Source organism: Trichechus manatus, unplaced genomic scaffold (assembly GCF_000243295.1).
Source record: "Trichechus manatus latirostris isolate Lorelei unplaced genomic scaffold, TriManLat1.0 scaffold00007, whole genome shotgun sequence".
NCBI classification, from domain to species: Eukaryota; Metazoa; Chordata; class Mammalia; order Sirenia; family Trichechidae; genus Trichechus; species Trichechus manatus.
The window spans coordinates 25,156,667-25,177,350 of NW_004443943.1; the positions used below are offsets into that span (position 1 = coordinate 25,156,667).

Sequence of the window (20,684 nt, forward strand, 5' to 3'; positions counted from 1 at the left end):
GGCAGCGGCGTGCTAGCACAGGGATACCACAGAGCCAGCAGGGACATTCTTCTGGGGCCAAGCATGGACGTTTACAAATGCTGCCAAGATTTGGCAAGCAGGAAGATTGGCCAAAACGCAAAGGAGCTTCCAACTTGCTTCCTCTCTCATGGAATATCTGCCCAGGCTGTGAGGAGCTTGGAATGTGGGCTTCTGGCTTCCTGGGGGGAGGCATCACTGATGGGAAGAGCTACTCTCTAAGGCAGGCTGCCACATATCACTCAGAATGGGATACACCCGTTGTTCCCAAAGGTTCTCCGGATCGGTGTCACCTGTAATAGTCTCCGCCCAGCATGCCAATGGGAACCGAGTCATCGGAAAGGACAGGCACCTCGATTATCTGTAGTTTGTAGCCCTGAGGAAGGAGGAAGAGGCCGTGAGAACAGGGAGGCCATGGGTGTGGTGGAGAGCGTGGGCTGGAGTCAGACACATGGCTCGGCCCTGCTGTGCTTGGAAAAATGAGGGGCCTCTTTTTACCTTGTTTTCTCATCTGTGAAGTGGGAGTAACAATAAGCACCTTAGGAACACTAGAGGTAACGGGTAGAAAGCTTCAGAGACCATGCCTGGCACGTGGGAAGTCCTCAGAAAACGGCAGCTCTCATTATCATGAGTGAACCTGGACCAGCAGCTGTACCACTGTGGAGGCCGCCTTGAGGGTGACTCGGGGAGGTGTCAGGTAGAGCCTCTGGGATAGCAAAGCATTACCAAAAGATCCAAGTCTCCAAACGGGAATTCCCGTGGTGGTAGAAAAGTGGTGGTGGGGGTGGGGTTTAAGATCTGCAGCACATCTGCTGTGTGTTGGGCACAATCATGGCGCTCCTACACACACCCTCACCTAATGCTCACATGGCTGCTACACGCCCACTGCAGATGGGGAGATGGCCTCAGCAGTAGTAAGCAGTTTACCCACGACTGCACAGTGGTGTGGCCAGCATTCATATCTGAGCCTCCCCATCCCCACAACCTAGTTCATCCTATTACCCCAAGGAAAAGGTCAAAGGAACTTTCTAGCATTTCTGTCATACACATAACCCAGGCACTTGGGAGGAGCTGATGCAATGGATAGAGTGGAGGCCTGAAGGTCAGGAAAGCCGAGTTCGAGTTCTGGCTTCATCACCATGAGCTCTGTGGCCCTGGCCAGGATGTCTGACCTCCCTGAGTATCAGTGCCTCCATCTGTAAAATGGGGACAATAATACCTTTGCTAACCGTCACAGGAGGCTGGTGTGAGAATCAAATGAGAGGACAGCCATTAAAGACCCCAATAATGACACAGCACTATGGAATGGGTGGGTGGTCACCCTCAGGGTGAAGTGAAGGAGGGCTTGCTGCCAAGAGTAGAGAGAGCAGGGCACAGGCAGGGGAAGGGCAGGGATACGGGACCAAGCAAATGTGAGGGGTAGAAAGTACGATCCTTAGAGAGCTGAACAGTCAGCTGAGGAGAAAACAGAAAGAAAGAGAAGACATAAGACAGTAAACCCCCATTACCTGTTTACAGCGTAAGAACGGTGAAGTCTAGAGAAAGAAGTACAGACACGAGGCAAGAGACCTGAGCCATACTTTCAGCTTTTCGTTGGGCAGGCTGGGTAACTGCTTTGCACCTCGGTTTATCCACCTATACAACGGGAATGGCAGCGTGCTGTGCCTTATGCATGAACTGATGGTGTTGAGGCACTACTCATGAAGCTTGTGATCTGAGGGGCCTTTCTCCCACTGGGGCATCCGTTTATCTGTTCACACGTCTACCTGGACGCTGCCTTGAACAATGGCGTGATTTTGTCAGGCAGCTGGATAGAGGGATCACAGAGCAAAGCTAAATGGCCCACATGAGAATGGGACCTGTGAGTTCTGGGTCCCAACCAGCTGTGTTTACCTGTCCTTCCTTACACCAGGGACAAGAAGAGGTGAAGAGACAGCCTGACATGATTCAGAAGACGAGAAGCCAAGAGTTACAAGAAAAGAAAGCACTGCAGGCGTGTCCTGCCCTGGGACCTGGGCGCACCCACCATCTCGTTTTCGAACCACAGGAAATAGGAGCAGTAGAAGTCCCCCTCCCGGAACAGCAGGGTGGTGTAGCCCTTCTGGAGGTATCTGCGTGCCAGCCGGATCAGAGACCAGACCTGGGGAAAGGAGGGAGAGAGTGTTCACCCCCACCCTCATGGCCTGCCCTATTACAGGGGCAGCACTGGGCTCCCACCTCCGGACATCGCTGAGACTGACAGGGAAGAAGAAAAACACCTGGGTGAGGAGCTCCCTGAGGCCAGGGGCCTCTCTGGCTCATCTGCTTCCTTAGTGCCTGGGGCACTGCCTTGGCTCAGAGTAGAAGACTGAAATAAATCTCTACTGCATGGATGGATGGACTGCCCTTCACAGAGTCACCGGGAGGACAAATATATGTTGTTGTTACGTGCTGTCGAGTCGGTTCCGACTCACAGCGACCCTACAGGACAGAGCAGAACTGCCCCATAGGGTATCCAAGGAGCGGCTGGTGGAGTGGAACTGCCGATCTTTTGCTTAGCCAAGCTCTTCACCGCTGCGCCACACACACACATAAACATATGTAGAGACACTACATGACTTTAACATGCTACACTTGAGCCATAAATTAATCAGTCATCCAAGCTAGGAAACAGCCAGGGGCATTTTAACACTGTAGGAGATCAAGGTGTGGCCACCTAGAGGCCCCTCCTGTTGTCCAGGGTCACCTCTGGTTCTGTGACAGGAAGGTGATGGTAAACCATGTCCAAACTCAGAGGCACGTTCCCTGCTCTAGGGTGAGGTCCAAGCTAGGGCACAGCAAGGCTGGAGGGGACCCGCAGGAGAAGGTGTCTTAGATCCTCTCCGCGACCTTCTCTTGCGTCATGCAAGGCCCTCCGGATGCTGCCTGTGGACTGCCTGAGGGAAGGCAGCAGGGACTGCTCCGGCTTTCCCCTTTTCCCAGGGGCTGGGAGCAGACAGATGAGCCTCTCACCAAAAAGCTTAGTGGACGGAAGAAGGCATGATTCCTGCTACACCTGATCACAAGGTAATATCTAATTAAATCTGGCAACAGATACATAGGTTTGCTATACTTTTCAGGAAAGCAGTTTGACAACATGCATTAATAACTGTAAAAACATTCCTCCCGTCTGACTTAGCAATTCCATTTCTGGGAATCCATACTGAGGAAATAATCGGAGATGAGGACAAAGACGGATGCACAAAGGTGTGCGCTGCAGAATTATTAATCATAGTGAAAGCTGGAGACAACTACATGCTCGACACTGGGAAATGGGGAAGTGAATTATGTGACGTTCACCTGATGGACTATTACGGAGCTGTTAAAAATCCCATTTATAAACAATTAATGACGTGAGGAAATACACGACACGTGAGGTGAAAATGTGGTAAACGTAACTGCGTATACAAGATGACCTCGACTAGAGAACTGTGCACAAAAAAGCAATGAAAAGAAACGTGCCAGGATGCCAAAGCGACCAGCCGGGAAGGGGAGGTGAAGATGGCGAGGATGACGGCATCGGTAAGCGGTCCATGAACGGCACTGGTATTATGCTCTCCACACCGTGCTCAACATTTTACAGACACCATCGCATGTAATCTTCACCATCGTTCTATGCTGCAAATAGTGTGGCTGCCCCTTTCTCAGATGAGGAAACTGACACTTAGACCAAGCAATGCCCAAGGCCACACGGCTAACGAGTGGCAGAGCTGGGCTTCAGACGCAGGCATCTGTCACTCGTCTTATTTTAACCATAATGACACACTGTATTGGAAAAAATATATAATAATTATACTTACATAACCTAACAACATAATATAATAATTACCTAAGAACAACGTACATTAAAACCTACAAAAGCTGGAACCTGTAAGGTGGAAACCTGTCAGAGAAGGAAAACTCAAATACCTATATATTTTCCCCTAATAGACAGAAAAGTGGTAAGACTGTTACACCCTGTCAAAGCTGGAAACCTTGGAAGACCTGAGAAAACAAGGCAGCCCCATCAAGTTCCAGTATCACAGGTTTCACTGTATGTATGTATGTGTGTTGTGCTAGGTACTACGGATTTCAATGCATAATGACCTCATGTGACAGAGCAGAACTGCTCCATAGGGCTTTCTAGGCTGTGATCTTTACAGGAGCAGACTGCCATGTCTTTCTCCTGTGGAGCCACTGGGTGGGTTTGAATTGACAACCTTTTGATTAACAGTGACACACACGCACGCAGGCACGCAGGCACGCACGCACGCACGCATAAATATAGCCCGTTGCTGTCATTTATGACTCACAGCAACCCTATAGGACAAAGTAGAACTGCCTCGTAGGGTTTCCAAAGCTGTAATCTTTATAGAAGCAGACTGCCACATCTTTCTCCCATGGAGTAGCTGGTGGGTTGAAACCGCTGACCTTACGGTTATCAGCCGAGCACTTAACTACTATGTCACCAGGGCTCCTTATAATGCCCTATGGGGCAGTTCTACTCTGTCCTATAGGGTTGCTATGAGTCAGAAGTGACTTGATGGCATGGGTATTTATATACATATATATATAACGTATGTATACGTATAGTTAGATCTATACAGTTTTTAACGAAGTGACAAAGGGCACCCCCAGCGACCAAAAATACTATTTTCCCATGAAGATGAGTCAATTAAATTAGGAGAATAAAACCCCCTAGAGAAGGCTTCCTTAGTAAAAACCGGTTTTAAATTCTGATACCCACAGCAATTTCTTCTTTCCATTTTAGTAAATTCTAAAAAACTTCCGTAAGCATTTATTTATGCCAGGCACTATGCTAGGTACTAGCCATTTCCTCCTCTGACCCTGCCGCCCAGAACACTCTGCCAATCCTAAGCACATCCTCAACCTCCACTGAGGCCCACTGGGCCCCAGGTACTGTGCCCTGAAGGCCAAGAACACAGTCGCTATTCCTGAGGTGTTTGCAGTCTGACTGGATGCACACAATGAGAGAAGATTGCAGCAAGGGTTAATGGGCGTGTGATCAGAGCCTCATGGGAACCCAGAGGACAAAGGGGCTAGTTCTTCCCCGGCAGGTGCAGGCCTCACCATGTCCCATCTGCTGGGCAGTGAAGAGGGCCCAGCCAGGGGAGAGGTTACCTTGGTTTTGACGAAGGCAGCCAGAGGCCCCTTGCCCAACTCTGAAGTAGTCTTGTCATGGATGCTGAGGGAAGGAGCCACCATCTGCCCAGTCGTGCGGTCCACGTAAATGAAATGCACCAAACCTGGGAAGTCTTCTAGGTATGTGAGGTCTCAGTTAAGGTGTTTACAAAGCCAGGAACCAGGGAGAGCGTGCTCTGTCCTTGTTTTAGGCTGCCAGTCCTACTAGGCAGTGGGGTCAGGAGGGCCAGGTGCGCCACATCTGCCCTTCCCCATAGGGTTCCATTCCACCCAACCTCCCAGCCTCCCTGCTCTCCAGGGTCTCTCGTCACCTCCCAACTTCCCGGCCTTGAGAAGTCCTAAGACTCAAGTACAATAGATCCTTGACATCTGTGCACTTAACATGGGCATTTCTGGACCCTGCAGGAACGTGGGATGAACTTGAATCGTACACACTGTAAGGCTGATGTGACAGCATAGCCACGAAGCTAATGAGTGAGCCTGGGAGGCCACCCAGCCTCCAAACCTCACCACAATTTGTTCATCGCTACCCTTCATCTTGAGAGGTCAGAAGGCTTCCATTTGAGGGGGAGGAGCAGACACCCATGGAAGGGCAGTGGCTGATGGCTTAGAGACCCTCGGGCATCCCTTTCACCTGCCCTACTGAAGACACAACTCACAGGGGACTTAAGGCCTGACCCTTCAGAGATGTGAATACAGGAAAAGCTGCTTTATAGAAAGTTCCATGGAAAATTAGTATTCAATAAAACTAGCGTTCCAGAAAGAAAGGGTCAAATAAGCTTGGGAATGGTTTTATGAACAGGATGAGCGTTATTTACCGCAGGACTTCCCAGAGTCTTGGCAAGCGCACAGCGCTGCTCTAGTAAGGAGATGGCTCTCAAACCCCCAGACCACAGAAAGCCCGCCACCACCACCACCCACGAGCAAAGCCTATTACCTTTCTGCTGGTTGGGAAACACTGACGTAAGGGATCTCTAAGGCTTTTATGAACTACTTTTGGGACAGCAGAACTCTGACATCAGCCTTGGAACACTCCTACAGACAAGGTTCCTGGGACACCACCCTCTGTTAGTTTGCTTCCGAGAAAAGAAGCAGAGGAGACTGAGCATGTATTCTCCCTTCCCCCAGTCCCCGAGGTCCTTCAGAGAGGGCAGGTGGAAGGGGCATCTGATGCTGCAGGTTTGGGGCTCGGGCAGCAGGATATGACACCATGGTGATGTTCCGCCGGCTCTTCACTAACAAAAAGTCCTTCCAGTCTGCCAGCTTTTCTCTGCAGGGGAAGCACAGGCCACTGTGAGCCATGTCCCCAATGCTGCCTCAGGTGGTCAGACGGCCACACCATACTTACTGCATGAGCTTTCGGGCTTGGTCCTGGAGGTGCTGGGGCAGGTGGGGGCCGCCCCGGCTTGGTGCTGTGCTCAAGAGGCTGAGGCGGTAGATGGCGCAGAGCTGCTGCTTCACCTTCCCGCATGCTTGGAGCAGCCTGGCCCCGGGGGTAAGAGCATCACAGGCGGACGAAGCCTGGGAGTGCTCCATCCCCATGATGTAGCCACCCCCTGCTTCTGCACCGTGATACAGAGCTGATCAAACACCACTCGCCTGCGTGGAGCTGGGAAGCAGCTCCCAATTTTTCCCAGCATGATGCTCCACGCAAGTGGAATTAAATCTCTTTACCACCTCATCATTTTACCAATAAACGAGGGGAAGTACCTTGCTTGAGGCCATATCCAAGTCAGCACTAAGGCAGGTCTTTCTCCGCAGTGTTGGGCCTTCACAACTGGCCCCTCAGGCCCCTCAGCTCCCCCCACCCCCTTCATGCAGAAGCTCCTTCTGGAGCATTCTCTCCCTCTTGGCATGGGGAAGGACACACCCTCTGTCCTCAGGGCCACTACTTACTCCCAGGACGAGCCTGGCTCACTTCTGGAGAAGGCCTTGGTCTTCAACTCCAGCCAGGTGCTCTGTAAGGAGAACAGGTGACATGGTGGCTGCCTGACAATGTTCCAGCAGTAAAGCCCCAGGGAGACCCCTTCCCATGCTGGGGCTGAGCAGGCACCCAGTGGCTTCAGCGTCTAGGCTCGGCATGAGTCTGCCTTCATTCTGCCCACGCTGGCCTCTCAGGCAGGCCCATCAGCACCCTGCCCACCGCTGCGAATGGCACACTAGTCACTCTTACTGCTCTTAAAGAGCAGTTCCTGGGTGCCCGGCACTGTGTTAGACACCGTGACTCTCTGTCTAGAAGGTGACAAGATCGGGGTGCAGAGGGAAGTGCCTCCAGGGAGGGCGAGCATGGTGCAGGGGGCTGGGACACAGGATGGGCAGCTGCCGCTGTGGGACTCAGGGATGGCATCAAGGCTTTGAGGGCCTGCGCAGGATCTCCTTAGAGGACGAGAACTTTGCATGTGTGATGCCCCGAGGCCCTGCGGAACACTGAGCTGCTTGGCTTCTCAAAAAAAGAGGACCCGGGGCCTTGGGGTTGACTGCTTGCTCTGCTTCCTCCAATCCTTCTGCTTATTTCAGACCAGTCTGTACTGCAGCCACAAGAACTCGCAGTTCCTCAAACAGACTCGAGCCCTGTCAGGTGCACGATGCTGCCCCCAGCTGCTTAGACCTGGGTGGTCTGCCTCCTGTTCTCTGGACTTGGTTCTAGGCTTCGATCCAGACTGTGCTGTGATGTACTGTTTTCTACTGCTCACGTCTGCTCCGTCTCCTGGTCTCACCTCCCCACTGGCTCGGAGCTCCCGGGGCCAGGGGCTGTCTCTGCTTGTGTGTGTGTGTCCTCCCCATGCCCCGGTGCACCAGTCATACCACAGGTGGACACCCGTTGTCAGGTGTGATGGATGGATCACTGGCCTAAGGCCAGAGTCAGGATTCAGGTTCTGGCCCCACAGTTCATGAGCTGAGTAATCTTAGCCAAGTTATGATTTGTCTAAGCCCATTTCGCCGTCTATAAAATGGAAATTACAACTCGTGTTCTGTCAAACTCATGTGAAAGTGTTCTGCAGTCTAGGTGGCACAAATGGTTTGTGCTCAGCTGCTGACCTAAAGGTTGGCTATTTGAACCCATTCAGCAGTACTGTGGAAGAAAAGGCCTGGCGATCTGTTTCTGTAAAGATTACTAAGAAAACCGTGGGGTCACGAAGAGTCAGAACCAACTGGATGGCAACTAACAACAACGTAAGGTTTTGTTATTCTCCTCTCAGAAAAGGGGACGACAGGCTCAGAGATCAGTGGCGGAGCAGAGACAGTGTCTGGAATCTTTGGCCCCTAATCTGTGGCCCAAGGGACCTGCTGCCCCACTGCTGCCTCTTCTCCTCCAAGGCTGGGCACATCCCAGGACCCAGGTCTCACCTGAATCTCCTGGCCCCCTCGATTCTTGACAAACTTGTCCATCCTCTGGCGCAGGTCTGCCACGAGGGGGTGGGACCGCAGGGTACCTCCGGCCTCATGCCCCTCCTTCAGCTTTTTCTCCAACAGGGAAAACCCATCCAGCAGCTGGTAGAGGACCAGGGCCAGGGGGGCACTGGGGCTCTAGGCAGAAAGCAGTGTCAGGTGGGATAGGGCAGTGGTGGAGATGGTGTTCAGGCCCTGGGGTTGCCAGGGCAGGGTGAGGACCCTGATACCTTGGTCAGGAGCACCATGTTGATGCCCGGCCACAGGGGCAGGCAGTAAAAGGTGTGGGGCACCAAGGGGCAGTAGCTCTCTTTTATGCTGGCGTCCAGGAAGATCCTTCTGGGGCTGGACGCTGTTGGGGAGTGAGGAACTAGCATCTGCAGAGTGTCTTCGGCTACCTACAAGGAAGAAGGAGCTGGCAGGGAGTGGTAGGTAAGGAGGGAAGGGCCACCTGGCCTCTCCCCAGGTCGGACTTACCCACAGTTGCCCATGTGCTGTCCTCCCTCTGAACCATGAAGGAACACAGATTTTTACTCCAGAGAATCCCAGGTCTTCAATCCCTACACTCTTGCTGCAACCGCCCTAGCAGCCCCAGCTCTGCTGCTGTCTCTCAGCTTCTTCTAGGCCTTTCCGCCTCAGAGTCAGGGATGAATGCCAAGTGGGATAGGGAATAGGAGCTGGGAGTGGGTGGTAAAGAAGGGACCAAAACGGCAGGAACAATAGACAGCAGTGGAACAGGAAGAGGAGACGCCCTCATCACGCCTTCAATTAGATGAAGGTATTTAAATAACGTTTATTTAAATTAAAGAACGTTCTGTCATTTCAGTCCCTCTCACAACATCCTAACAACCGTTCAAACTGTCCAGGTGGGGAAACTGAGGCATAAAGTGCCTAACTGAGCAAGACTCCAACCTCAGGGAGGGCTCTGAGTAAGAAAGCCTTTAGTGGGAAAACTTAGAGAATTAAGGAAATCATTAAAGATGGCACAAAGATTTCTATATAAGGATGTCACTGAAGTGTTATATTTAACAGTAAAAACTGAAAACAACGTCCTAGTCAACTCTGGGAGGTTGCTGAAAAAAAAAAAACACACCCACGTGATGGACTATTGCATAATTATTAAAAACCATGCTGTTGAAAAATGCTTAGTAAATGGGAAAACGATTAAAGAAAAAAGTATAATGAATTTCATTAAGATCCAACTTTGGTTAAAAAAGAATTCATAAATGTACATATAATAGGAAAAAAGACTAGAAAGAAACACCCAAAAATATTTATAGTAGTTAACATCCAGGGTTGGGATTGAGAGGAATTTTTATTCTCTTTTCCATACTGTTGTTATTTTCTAATTTTTCTACAATGAATACTTTTATTTTCTCACTTACAAAAACATTAAAAATTAAGCTGCACTTTCTCTCTTAAGAATAGTGAGAAGGGTGGGATTTATCAGGAGTGAGGCCCGGCACCTGGGGGAGGGTATGGGGTAAAGTCACCCTTCACACTTCCCCCACCCCTGCAATGACCGACCCTGTGGGGCAGGAGGAAGGCTGGCCCTGGTGGAGCCCCCTGGATGCAAAGCCCTGAGTCCCCAGTGCTTGCAGCAACCTCTCCAATCAGCCAGTGAAGGCGGAGCTTCCCTTCCCCCAGGAGACACTCACCTGGATCTGGTAGGTATCAGTGGGTGGGGTGCCCTCATCCAGCCAGACAATGCTACCTGCAGGCCACAGGCAATGACAATGTAAACAGTGGGGTGTCAGAATGGGAGGGGTGGAGATAGAAGGGACCCCCATCAGTCAGTCCTGAAGCACAGGCAGGGAGAGAGGCACTTCAGTGCGGGAAGGTGCAGCACACGTGCTGGAGAGCTTTACAGTGCATAGTAGCCACGGGCAAAGCAGCCTGGGTCTGGGGAAGAGAAGCTTCCCCCAGAGCCAGGAGCTGGGAATCGAGCTCCTAAAGATGTAACAGGAAACAAGGGTGGGAGTGGTGGTATCGCCATTTCCCTCAGAACCCCTGCTTCAACCCCTTTAATCTCCTCCGTATTCCCGTCCTCGCTATTCCTTCAGGCCCTTCCCTGGCTATAATAGCAGATGCTGTTGAGTTGATTCTGACTCATGACACCATGTGTGTCAGAGCAGAACTGTGCTCCATGGGGTTTTCAACGACTGGTTTTTTTGAAATATATCACCAGGCCTTTCTTCCAAGGCACCTCTGGGTGGGATCCAACCTCCATCCTTTCAGTTAGCAGCCGAGCATTAAACCACTGTGCCACCAAGGCTCCTTCAGGGACTCCACAGTGAAGGTATAATAGAGGAGGGCCCAGGAGGCAGCACACAGTCTACATTTCCCCCATTAATTTGTTCAATCAGCAAACCTTCACTAAGCACCTACTAGGTGCTAGGAATTGAGCTAGATTTACCACCTACTATAGCTCATGTGGAGCCCTGGTGGTGCACAGTGGTTAAGAGCTCAGCTGCTAATCAAGAGGTCCGCAGTTCAAATCCACCGGCTGCTCCCCCTATGGGGCAGTTCTACTCTGCCCTATAGGGTTGCTATGAGTCAGAATGGACTCAACAGCAATAGATTCGGATTTTTTTTGGATAGCTCACCAAAAACCTACTGAAACCATTACATATTTGAAATATTATATGCTTGTAGTAATGTTGTTCTCTTATATTTCACTGCAAATAATCATCATTTATAACCATGTTTCTCCGGGGAAACTGTTCCTGAGTTTCAAACACCCGATTTACAAATGGATGAGCGCAGCTTCCACCATTTCCAAGTTGTGAGTTTCACCATTATTTACAGCTCGCAGGTAGAGGAAACTAACCACTGAGAGACACAGCGGCAGGAAGACGATGGTGATGAATGAGGGAAGGGAGCAGTAAGAAGCAGCAGAAGGAACTTCAGAGATCACCCAAATGCACCGTGTTTTGGGCTCATGAGTACTTGGAGAATCGGAGGAAAGCTCCGGGCAAGCATGTATGACGTGGTGCCCAATCTCAGCTATCCCAGGCTCCCTGAAGCCTGTCCAAGGACCGCAAGTGAAGAACGTCTAGCCCAGTGGTTTTCCACCTTGGCTGCACATGAGAATCATTTGGGGACCTTTGAAAACCCTTGCTGCCCAGGCCACATCTCGGACCAATTAAGTCAGAATCTCCGGGCACAGGCCCAGCTTCAGTATTTTGAAAGTTCCCCAAGTGAGTCTAACTGCAGCTCCAGCTCAAATCTGTGCAGAGAGGCAGGTCCCACCCTGACTGCTCTGGACTCACCTGGGGGAGTTTTCAGAAGTATTCACACCTGGGCCCCAGGTGCGGCGGCTATAACTGAACTGGTCTGGCTGACTCTCCTGGTGATTCCAATGTGTGGCCAGGGCTGAGAACCACTGGTTTAAGGGGGCCACACAGTCAATTTCCCCAAGGTGTTTCTCCTCCTGAAACCCTGGCCTTCTTCCTCCTATTAGATGATGCAAACCATATAACCCGTTCTTTCTCTCAAGAAAAGAAGAAAGACATTGAAGGCTGCTCACTCATAATGACTACAGTAGTCTGGGTTTTGGCTTATCTATTTGCCAAGCAATGCTGTCTATTTTTCCGTTAATAACATTAAATATATTTTTAATCTCTTTTTATTGTATATCCACAAACTGTGGAAAAATAGATAAGATATAAATAAACTATAACCCAACACTGTTGCGTCGATTCCAATTCATAGTGACCCTACAGGTCGGAACAGAACTGCCCCACAGGGTTTCCAAGGCTGTAAATCTTTCCAGAAGCAGACTGCCACATCTTTCTCCCGCAGAGTGGCTGGTGGGTTTGAACTGATGCCTCTTCAGTTAGCAGCCGAGCACTTAACCACTGCGCCACCAGGGCTCCTAAGCTATAAACTATGGAGACTGGATATTTATATTTTAAAAAATGTACTTCAAATCAAATGATATTGTTTAATTTTGCCTATTAATTACAAAAACAAAGATGAGGCAGAGAACACACACATGACAAATGAATTTTAAAATGGAACCGATTTGTCATAAAAAGCCTTGGGAAACATCTGAGCGGTCTCAACAGTCCTTGAGTTCAAGCTGGAGCTAGCAGAGACAACAGAGGGGAAGCTGGAGTCAGCGTCCTATGCTCTGGGGAGAAAAAAAACCCTTCAGAATTTGGGTGTCTGTGCCCAGGACCTGACAAGGTGTGGGGGTCCACTGAACCCCGAGACAGAATCCCTGGGGCTAACTGGCATCTGGCCCACCTTGCCTACTGACCCCCAGGCCTCACCTGAGCTCTGCTCGCTGGGGGAAGGAGCCGGTGTAAAGTACTCCTCAGGGAAGCAGAAGCTGTCTGTCTCCTGGAGGGAGAAGAGAGCAGCTCAGGCTGAGGGCCTGGAGAGGATCGCCAGGCTGGCTCACCCCCGGACCCTGCTTTCCTGGGAAGGGCCTGGCCACACAGGTGAGCCAGGTCGTTCCTCCCCGCAAGCACAGCACACACCGTCTCTGTAGAACTCCTCCTGGCCTGGCGGACGGAGCCAGGGCCCCAGGGCTGCTGCACGGGAATGTTCTGGCTGCTCCAGGGCCTTTGTGGGGAAGGCTGTGATGAGGCAGGGAAGACACTTGTTAGAGCACTCTACCTGGCCCCTTCCAGCACTTCACAGAAGAGCCCTCACAGCAGAGCCAGCAGGGCCCTTCAGCCCTCCACCCCGCCCCACTGCGGGGCCCTGTGCGTGGTTCTCACTTTCCAGCATGTTTCCATCCTAGGTGGTGTATTTTTTTATCCAGAACCACTGAGATTCCAGAAATTCCAGCACACTGGGATTTCTGATTCCACTACAACTGATGAGGATGACAAGGACGACAACAGTGACGGTGGTGGCTCATGCTGAGTGCTCACTACATCCCAGGCACGTCAGGCTCTGCGTCAGTCATCCCCTTTATTCCTCCCAACAACCCCTAGGGGGAGATGCCATCGTTATCCCCATTGAACAGATAAGGGAACTGAGGCTCAGAGGGGAAAGAACTTGTCCAGATCACACTGCTGGCTAAGTGGGGAGGCTGGGTTTCAAACCAGGACCGTCTGACTCCCCAAATCTGTACTTTTAACGCACTACGCCATATGCATTCCGAATCCCCCTTACATCTGAAAGCACAGGGAAAAAGCTGTGCCCCACCACAGGCCCAGAACTGTGAGGTGGAAACCATGGCCCCCCAGGAGCCTGCCCTCCACTGTCCAGGCTGGCTTCTGAGCTGTCTCTCTCTGGCCTCCACCACCCAGGGACCCGTCCTGAGACCTGAGCGTCATCGGCCCCCACAGTGCTCTCGCTGGGGTAGAGGTCCTGCACCAGGAGGATGAGGGCCAGCAGGTCTGCGGGGCGCAGCGAGCTCGCGCTGTGGCTGCAGACACAGAACAGGCAGTGAGTCAGCAAGTGCCGGCGCCTCCACCCCTGGAGGTGGCACTGGTCGGGGGCAGAGAGAGTAAGGAATCTAAGGCAAGGTCCCCACCCTCAAAGAGTTTACAAATTAAGTCAGCTGACTTAATCCTTTTTGGAGGAAGGCAAGGAATAAATACAATTAATCCATCAATTTTTAAAATAAAATTTGATTGTTAAAAAACATGTATCAATAGGAAACAACCAGGAACCAGTAATAGCATATAAGGAAGTTCTCCTAAATTCAGACTCTAAAACAGTGTTCCAGGAAGAAATGCTTCAGAGAAAGGGAAAGAGCCAGGAGGGGGTGAAGAGGTGAAGAATCTAGGAAGGCTTCATGGAAGAGATGGGTCCTGAGGTCTTCCTGGTGGGGGAGGCAGTGGTTTTGGGGTAAAGGGAATAGGAGGGGCAACAGTGAGAGGCCAGGGGGCCTCAGGCCACCAGGTGCCAGGCCTCGGCTCACCTGGAGTAGAGGGCCAGCAGCTTGGAGTGCACAAGCAGGAAGGCGTGCAGGGCCTCCTCGCCGGCCCGCTCGGGGCTGGAGTTGACAGCCTGGATGACATGCCGCTCCAGCGCTTCTATGCACAGCTCACAGAGCCGGGGGTGGATCAGCCGCTCCACAGCCTGGCCACAGATGGCAGAGATAGGAAGCCATGTCACTGGCCACCCTCTCCCCGCTCCAGACCCTGAAACTATACTGACCTCATACTATGTACCAGAGAGACTAAGAGCACAGGGTCCCCACCTTGCTAGGGATTATGGTCTGGTCGATAGACTCTAGTGGATGGGAAACAGACACAGTAAGTGCCAACTGTAACAAGTGCTAAGTAGGAAAGACACAGTACTGAACTAGAGAAAAATGACAGAAGCCTACTTCAGTCAAGTGGTCAAAGAGGTGTCCCTGAGGAGGTGACCTTTAAAAGTGATACCTAAGGAATGAGAAAGCCCACCAGAGAAAAAGGGAGAGGGAGAATACTGCAAGTTGAAAAAACAGCATGTGCAAAGGCCCTGAGGTGGGGAGAGTTTGGAGCAACGCTGTCCAACTGAAACATAAGGCGAGCCCTATGCATAATTTAAAATTTTTTAAATCACCCTAACAAAGTAAAAAGAAACTGGTGAAATTAGTTTTAATAATGTATTTTATTTTACCTAATATACCCCAAATATTACCATTTCAACATATAACATAAAAACATTATTAATGAGTTACTTCAGATTTTTTTGTACTAAATTATACAAATCTGTCGTGTATTTTACACTTAGAGCACAATTCAGTTTGGACTAGCCACATACAGAGTGTGGCTTGAAATTCAATAGTCACATGTAACTAGTGACTACCATATTGGACAGAACCAAACATAGCACATTCATGAAACAGAGAAGTCCCATGTAGCCAGTGCATAGTGAGCGAGGAAAAGAAAGGCAAGAGATGAAGCTGGAGTATGACAGGTAGGTTTAGGAAGGAGTTTGGATCTTATTTTAACTGTACTAGGTGACCTCCTACAAGAGTTGAGAAAACAGTTAAGAAAGAGTTGACTATTTCATCATCTGCGCCACCATGACTTTTGAATAGAAATCTAGTATGGCACCCAGGACCCTTTATTGTACTTTTCAGTACATATGTGTAATTTCCCCAGTAGGTACTGATTTCCCCAGTAGCTGATAAGCACCTCAAAGGCACGGATTAGTCTTTATTCATCTCTGAATTCAGAGCTTGGCACACCTGACACATAGTAGGCACTATACATTTATTAGAAGAGTGAATGAGTGAGGAGTGTGAGAATGAACCGCTTTAGATCTGTTTTTCAGATGATTAAAGTTTTCAGTTTATTTTCTCTTTAGCTATGTCTCAAGTACTGTTTAACTTATCCCTTTTCATTTTTGATGATTATGTTTTTCATTTTTAAAATATCTATATGTATTCTTTTTCAAACCTGCCCTGGTCATTTTTGAGTTTCCTACTATTCGTTCATTTTTGTGATTCTACCTTATGTCTTTGAAAACTTCATACAGTTATTTTATATTCTGCATCTAGTAAGTCTGATATACCAAGTTCCTTGGGATCTAAATCTGTTGATGATTGATCATGCTGACTCTCACTCATGGTGGCTTATTTTCTTGTGCATCTGACCTTCTTTAATTGTGAGTTTATATTTTTTTGATATTAATCTGTCCTCTAGAGCAGTGATTCTGAAAGTGTGCGCTCTGGACCAGCATAATTAGCATTACCTAGGAACTTGTTAGAAGTGCAAATTCTAGAGCTCCCACTCCAGACCTACTAAATGAGAAGCTCTGAGGGTGAGGCCCAGCAACTTTAACAAGCATTCCAGGGGATGCTTACTCACACTGGAGTGTGAGAACCACTACTCTAGAGAGAATTTGTGTTTGCCTGTACAGGGAGCCACGAGTCCTGGCGATGCAGTGGTTAAAGCGATCGCCTGCTGACCGCAAGGTCAGTGGTTCGAAACCACCAGCGGCTCCGTGGCAGAAAACTGTGGCAGTCTGCTTCTGTACAGATTTACAGTCTTGGAAATCCCATGGGGTTGCTATGAGTCAAACTGCAGTGAGTTTGGGTTTTTTTTTTTCTTTTGGTATACAGGGAGCCAGGGAGTGCCTCTGACTCAGAGCCCCTTGAACTGCTGGGGTCTGGGCTTAATGCAGGGGTCCCCAGTTCCGCCGCCCCCTCCCCTTCCTGCCGGCCTAAGGCTTGGTTTTCTGTTGGCAGTATCAGTATCAGCACGTGCACTCGGCACCCGTGCCTTCAGTGCTGCTGCTTCCTCACTGCTCTCCACTCTGGTTTCAGCTCAATGTAATTTTTTTTTTTTCCTGGAGGGGGAAGCAGGGCTGAGGGTGCTGTTTTCAGAGATTTCTGTTACTTACTGTGAACCCAAAAAAATGCATGGAAAAGTCTCTTTTATCCAGGATCTAGGTGTTTGATTGGGGGAGGGCCCATCAGAGTACCCAAAGCACCACGTGAGCAGAAAGAGCCACTCTCTTTAAAAGCAGGCATTTCAGGGTTGGCCTGTGTCCTCACTCATTAGGGCCCAAATATGGTCTTAAAGCCGTACGCCCCCTCTGACCTGACACTTCCATGGCCTAAGGGCTCCCGCACCGCACCGGTAGTCACCTCCACAGCGAAGCACTGTTCCTGCTCCCGCAGGCGGCTGTAGGTCGACAGCAGACTCTGGAAGTGCTCCCACACCTGGCTGCGCCGCTCTAGGTCTGGGGGCCGCAGCCTGGGGATAGAGCCCAAGATGAGTAGGAGAGATCACGAGAAAGCTGGTCACTCCCAATCCCAACCCAAGTGACTGCAGTCCCATAGCACCTATAGAGCTGGGGGAGCCCATGGGACACGCCCAAGTAACTGGGGGAGCCCACAAGCCACCAGAGGCCCTGATTCTAGCTGGGTCGTGGCCATGGAGTGAAGGGAGATGAGCACAGAACCAGGAGTCTGAGCCTGGGCAAACCACTAACTTTCAGTCTCTCTCATTCACAGACACATGACACAAGGTCAGCTACAGAGGGCCAGGAAGGCAACTGAGCTTTCCATACCTCTCACTTCCCCCAGTGCCACGCCCAGGGCAGCAGCCACCTCCAACGCCGCACTGCTTGCAGTGTTTGCACTGAAACTATCACCTACCTGGGCTAAAAAGGCGCAAGAAATGTTTGCCAATTTGATCTGGGTGCTTGCTCATGTCTCTACAGCTCAAAAGACCCCGAGTTTCCAACTCTGCAACTTTCCAGTTCATGTTGAGACTCAAGGTTGATCCCACCATGAATCTCTCTCTTCTGAGTCCACATTTCAACGGCGCTCCTTTTCACCTGAGTGTACACTCTGAACACCATTCTTTCATTTTGGTCTTTACTGTGAGCCCAGAGATGGGTGTTAGGGGTCTGACCCCTCAGAAAATGTTCGCGGATTATGTGCATGGACAAGCATTTTCTGTGCATGGACAAGCGTTTTCCTGGAGAGGTAGTCAAAAGCATCTCTGAGAAACGGGAGGACCAGCTCAGCAAGGTTTGTGTCGACAGACAACTGATGCTGGAGCAGGAGGAGTAGGGACGAGGAGTCCTGAGCTCTGATCTCTAGGCTGGGGCCAGCCACCAACCAGCTGGATGGCCCTGGGCAAGCTATTTAACTTCTCTGCCCTCAGTTTTCCCAACTGTAAAATGACAAGGTTAGGCCAAATGATCACCGAGGTTCCTTTGAGCTCTGCTTCTCTGACCGAGGGACCCAGCCCGGGGCACAGTGTGGAACAGCATCTTCACCTAGGCTGGGCATGTGCTGCCCGGGTGCTCAGCAAAGGGCACAGAGGGGATCAGCCGCGAGGACTCACTCCTTTCGGATGAGCTGGCCGTCCACAGTAATCAGGCCAAAGTGCACCTCCACCAGGTACTTGAGCACGTACAGCTTCCGCCGCAGATCCCCCTCGCTCTCTGTGTGGTCTCCGTTGATGGCGATGAACAGACATTCTCCAAACTGTAGGCACAGCCGGGCCAGTATCAGCCAACCCTGGAGACCTCCCTTCATCTGCCCTGCCCCCTGGGGATAGTGAGGAGAGGCTGGGATCCCAGGCGATTCTGATAATGCAGTTTCTGCCTTCCAAAGGAGTCTAAAGTCCAAGACACAGGAGACGCATGTGGACTCCCCATGGGGCTAAAGAAAGTGGGAGACAGGCCCCAGGCGACACACTCACCAGGTGAAGGACATACAGGTAGTTGCCATTTTCCGTTGAGAAGCAGGTGTATGCGTCTGAGAGCTTCTCCAACATTGTCATGGAGGAGATGATGACGGGGGCAAGGAGGGTGCTGAGCCTGTCCTCCAGGGCAGGGAGCTGCAAAGGGGCAAGAAAAGAACACTGCTTAGAGTGTGCCGGACACTGGGGACAAAGGAACAGACACGACCCCGGCCTTGTCATCAAGAGGCCCCATAGTTTTAGACCAGCCTGGGTGGGTAGCACTGTGCTGACAGGGAAGGTGGCAAAGAGAGACTGCCCTCAGCACCGTGGGTGGTGGGCAGGAAGGCTGGGAAGGGTGAGCCAGCTAACTGTGCTGCCGCAGGCTCCGAAATTAGAAGAAAACATTAAGAAACTCAGTCATGTTCCACAGCAGAATGTTGGAGGGCATTTAATTGAGAACTGGCCAACTTTAAGTAAGTTTGCCGTGTGTACCAAGTATCTAAAATATCCATGCTTTTTGGGGCAGTAAATCTACATAGAAAAAGTTATTCATGCACAAAGTTGTTCACTACAGTGCAATTTATAAAGCAAACAGCTGGAAAAAAATGTAAATATCCTGTACCAGGGAAATGTTTAAACAAATAAAAGTATATCTAAATGATAGATGAGTCTACAGCCACTTAAAATATTACAGTATCTTCAATGACATGGAAAATTCCTCTGATACAACGTTATGTTTAAAAAAATGGCTGTCAATGCTCTGTATTTAAAGATGTGTAGAAAAAAACAAAGTACAGAAAAAATACTAAGAAAGTCAATGCTGTTAAAGTCATTGCTTCTGGAGAGAGGGATTATGGGTGATAGCCCTCCCCCCAGGATTTTATACTTTTCTAACTTTTCCTATTTTTCATAATGAGCATGTGTTTACTTTCATAACAGCTTCCCTTTTCCATTCTCTATGACGTCCTAAAGAAGGGACAAACAAACAAAAACCAAAAAAGAACTGGACAAATCTGTTAAAAATCTGTGAATAAAAATGGGATAAAGCCAGTGCAACTTTATTACTCAAATTCTCAATACTGGAATAAGAAAGAAAGGAGAGAGCTGACCTTCCCCAAACTGATTTCAGGAGCCTTGAATGAAACATGGAGAAAGCAGAGCTCTCACTTGGAGCTCTTAAAATCTACAAGGAGCTGAGTAAGACTTTGTCTAGAAAAGAAAAATAGGGAACTGGCCAGGGGCAATTTGCAGCAGAGCACCATGGAGCATATTTTCTTGCCAATGTTCGCACATTCAGGAACCGTGGTCTGAGTCCTGCTGCCATGGTCTGTACTTCCTTCTGGTTGTTCAGGTCCAAGGGCAGATGCCTCCTTTCACGACCACCCTTGGGCCTCCCACCCCAGTCCCTCCCCATGTCATAGCCTCCTTCATTTCTTCAGACCATTCATCACTCCCGGAACTCATGGTATTTACTTGCCATCTGGTTTCCCGTATGTCTCCCCTCTTGCTATGTTCACTGTTTTATTCCTACAGGCGGGCACACAGTAGGTCCTCAATTAATATTTGTTGAATGAATATCCCTCCATAAAGACAAGAACAAATGTTTGCTGAATTGTCCACACACCACAAGTTCTCTGAAATGTCATGAACAAATTATATTAATAGAAAAGTCACTTGAAAATCTAGATTGTGTACGGCAACTCATTTTAAAAGTAGCTGCTTTTTCTGGAGGTGTAGCAAGGATTTTTTTGGGGGGGAGATGAAACTATCTGATGTAGGTAGAGTGTAAAGGACATCGTCATCTATTATTTGGTGGATTTACAAAGTGGTACAATATGTCTGAACGGCTTATGACTCAATATTCTATTTTGATCCACACAGCAATAGTTATAGCAAACTGGAAGCAATATAAACCAAACAAAACTAAACCCCTTGCTGTCAAGTCGATTCTGACTCATAGCGACCCTACAGGATAGAGTAGAACCGCCTCATAGGGTTTCCGAGGCTGTACTTTTT

At 49.8% G+C, this 20,684-nt stretch overlaps 1 protein-coding gene across 6 annotated transcripts in view; it reads right to left on the reverse strand.

The window, feature by feature from the left end:
* Positions 1-20,684, reverse strand: part of HPS1 (HPS1 biogenesis of lysosomal organelles complex 3 subunit 1) — a 30,202-nt gene that overhangs the window by 1,021 nt on the left and 8,497 nt on the right. For 2 of the 6 annotated variants that reach the window (XM_023740665.1, XM_004370014.2), the window contains 16 exons: positions 18,687-18,824; positions 18,327-18,469; positions 17,117-17,225; positions 14,453-14,613; positions 13,852-13,954; positions 13,056-13,154; positions 12,846-12,915; positions 10,227-10,282; positions 8,799-8,966; positions 8,527-8,706; positions 7,075-7,136; positions 6,527-6,661; positions 6,383-6,448; positions 5,158-5,302; positions 2,045-2,158; positions 312-394 (listed from right to left, as the gene is read on the reverse strand). In XM_023740665.1, coding sequence (XP_023596433.1) covers positions 312-394; positions 2,045-2,158; positions 5,158-5,302; positions 6,383-6,448; positions 6,527-6,661; positions 7,075-7,136; positions 8,527-8,706; positions 8,799-8,966; positions 10,227-10,282; positions 12,846-12,915; positions 13,056-13,154; positions 13,852-13,954; positions 14,453-14,613; positions 17,117-17,225; positions 18,327-18,469; positions 18,687-18,824 — 1,832 coding nt within the window. Of the gene's footprint in view, positions 1-311; positions 395-2,044; positions 2,159-5,157; positions 5,303-6,382; positions 6,662-7,074; positions 7,137-8,526; positions 8,707-8,798; positions 8,967-10,226; positions 10,283-11,840; positions 12,025-12,509; positions 12,704-12,845; positions 12,916-13,055; positions 13,155-13,851; positions 13,955-14,452; positions 14,614-17,116; positions 17,226-18,326; positions 18,470-18,686; positions 18,825-20,684 lie in introns of those variants that run through there. The other 4 variants (XM_023740671.1, XM_023740673.1, XM_023740680.1 and 1 more) reach the window with 4 other exon arrangements.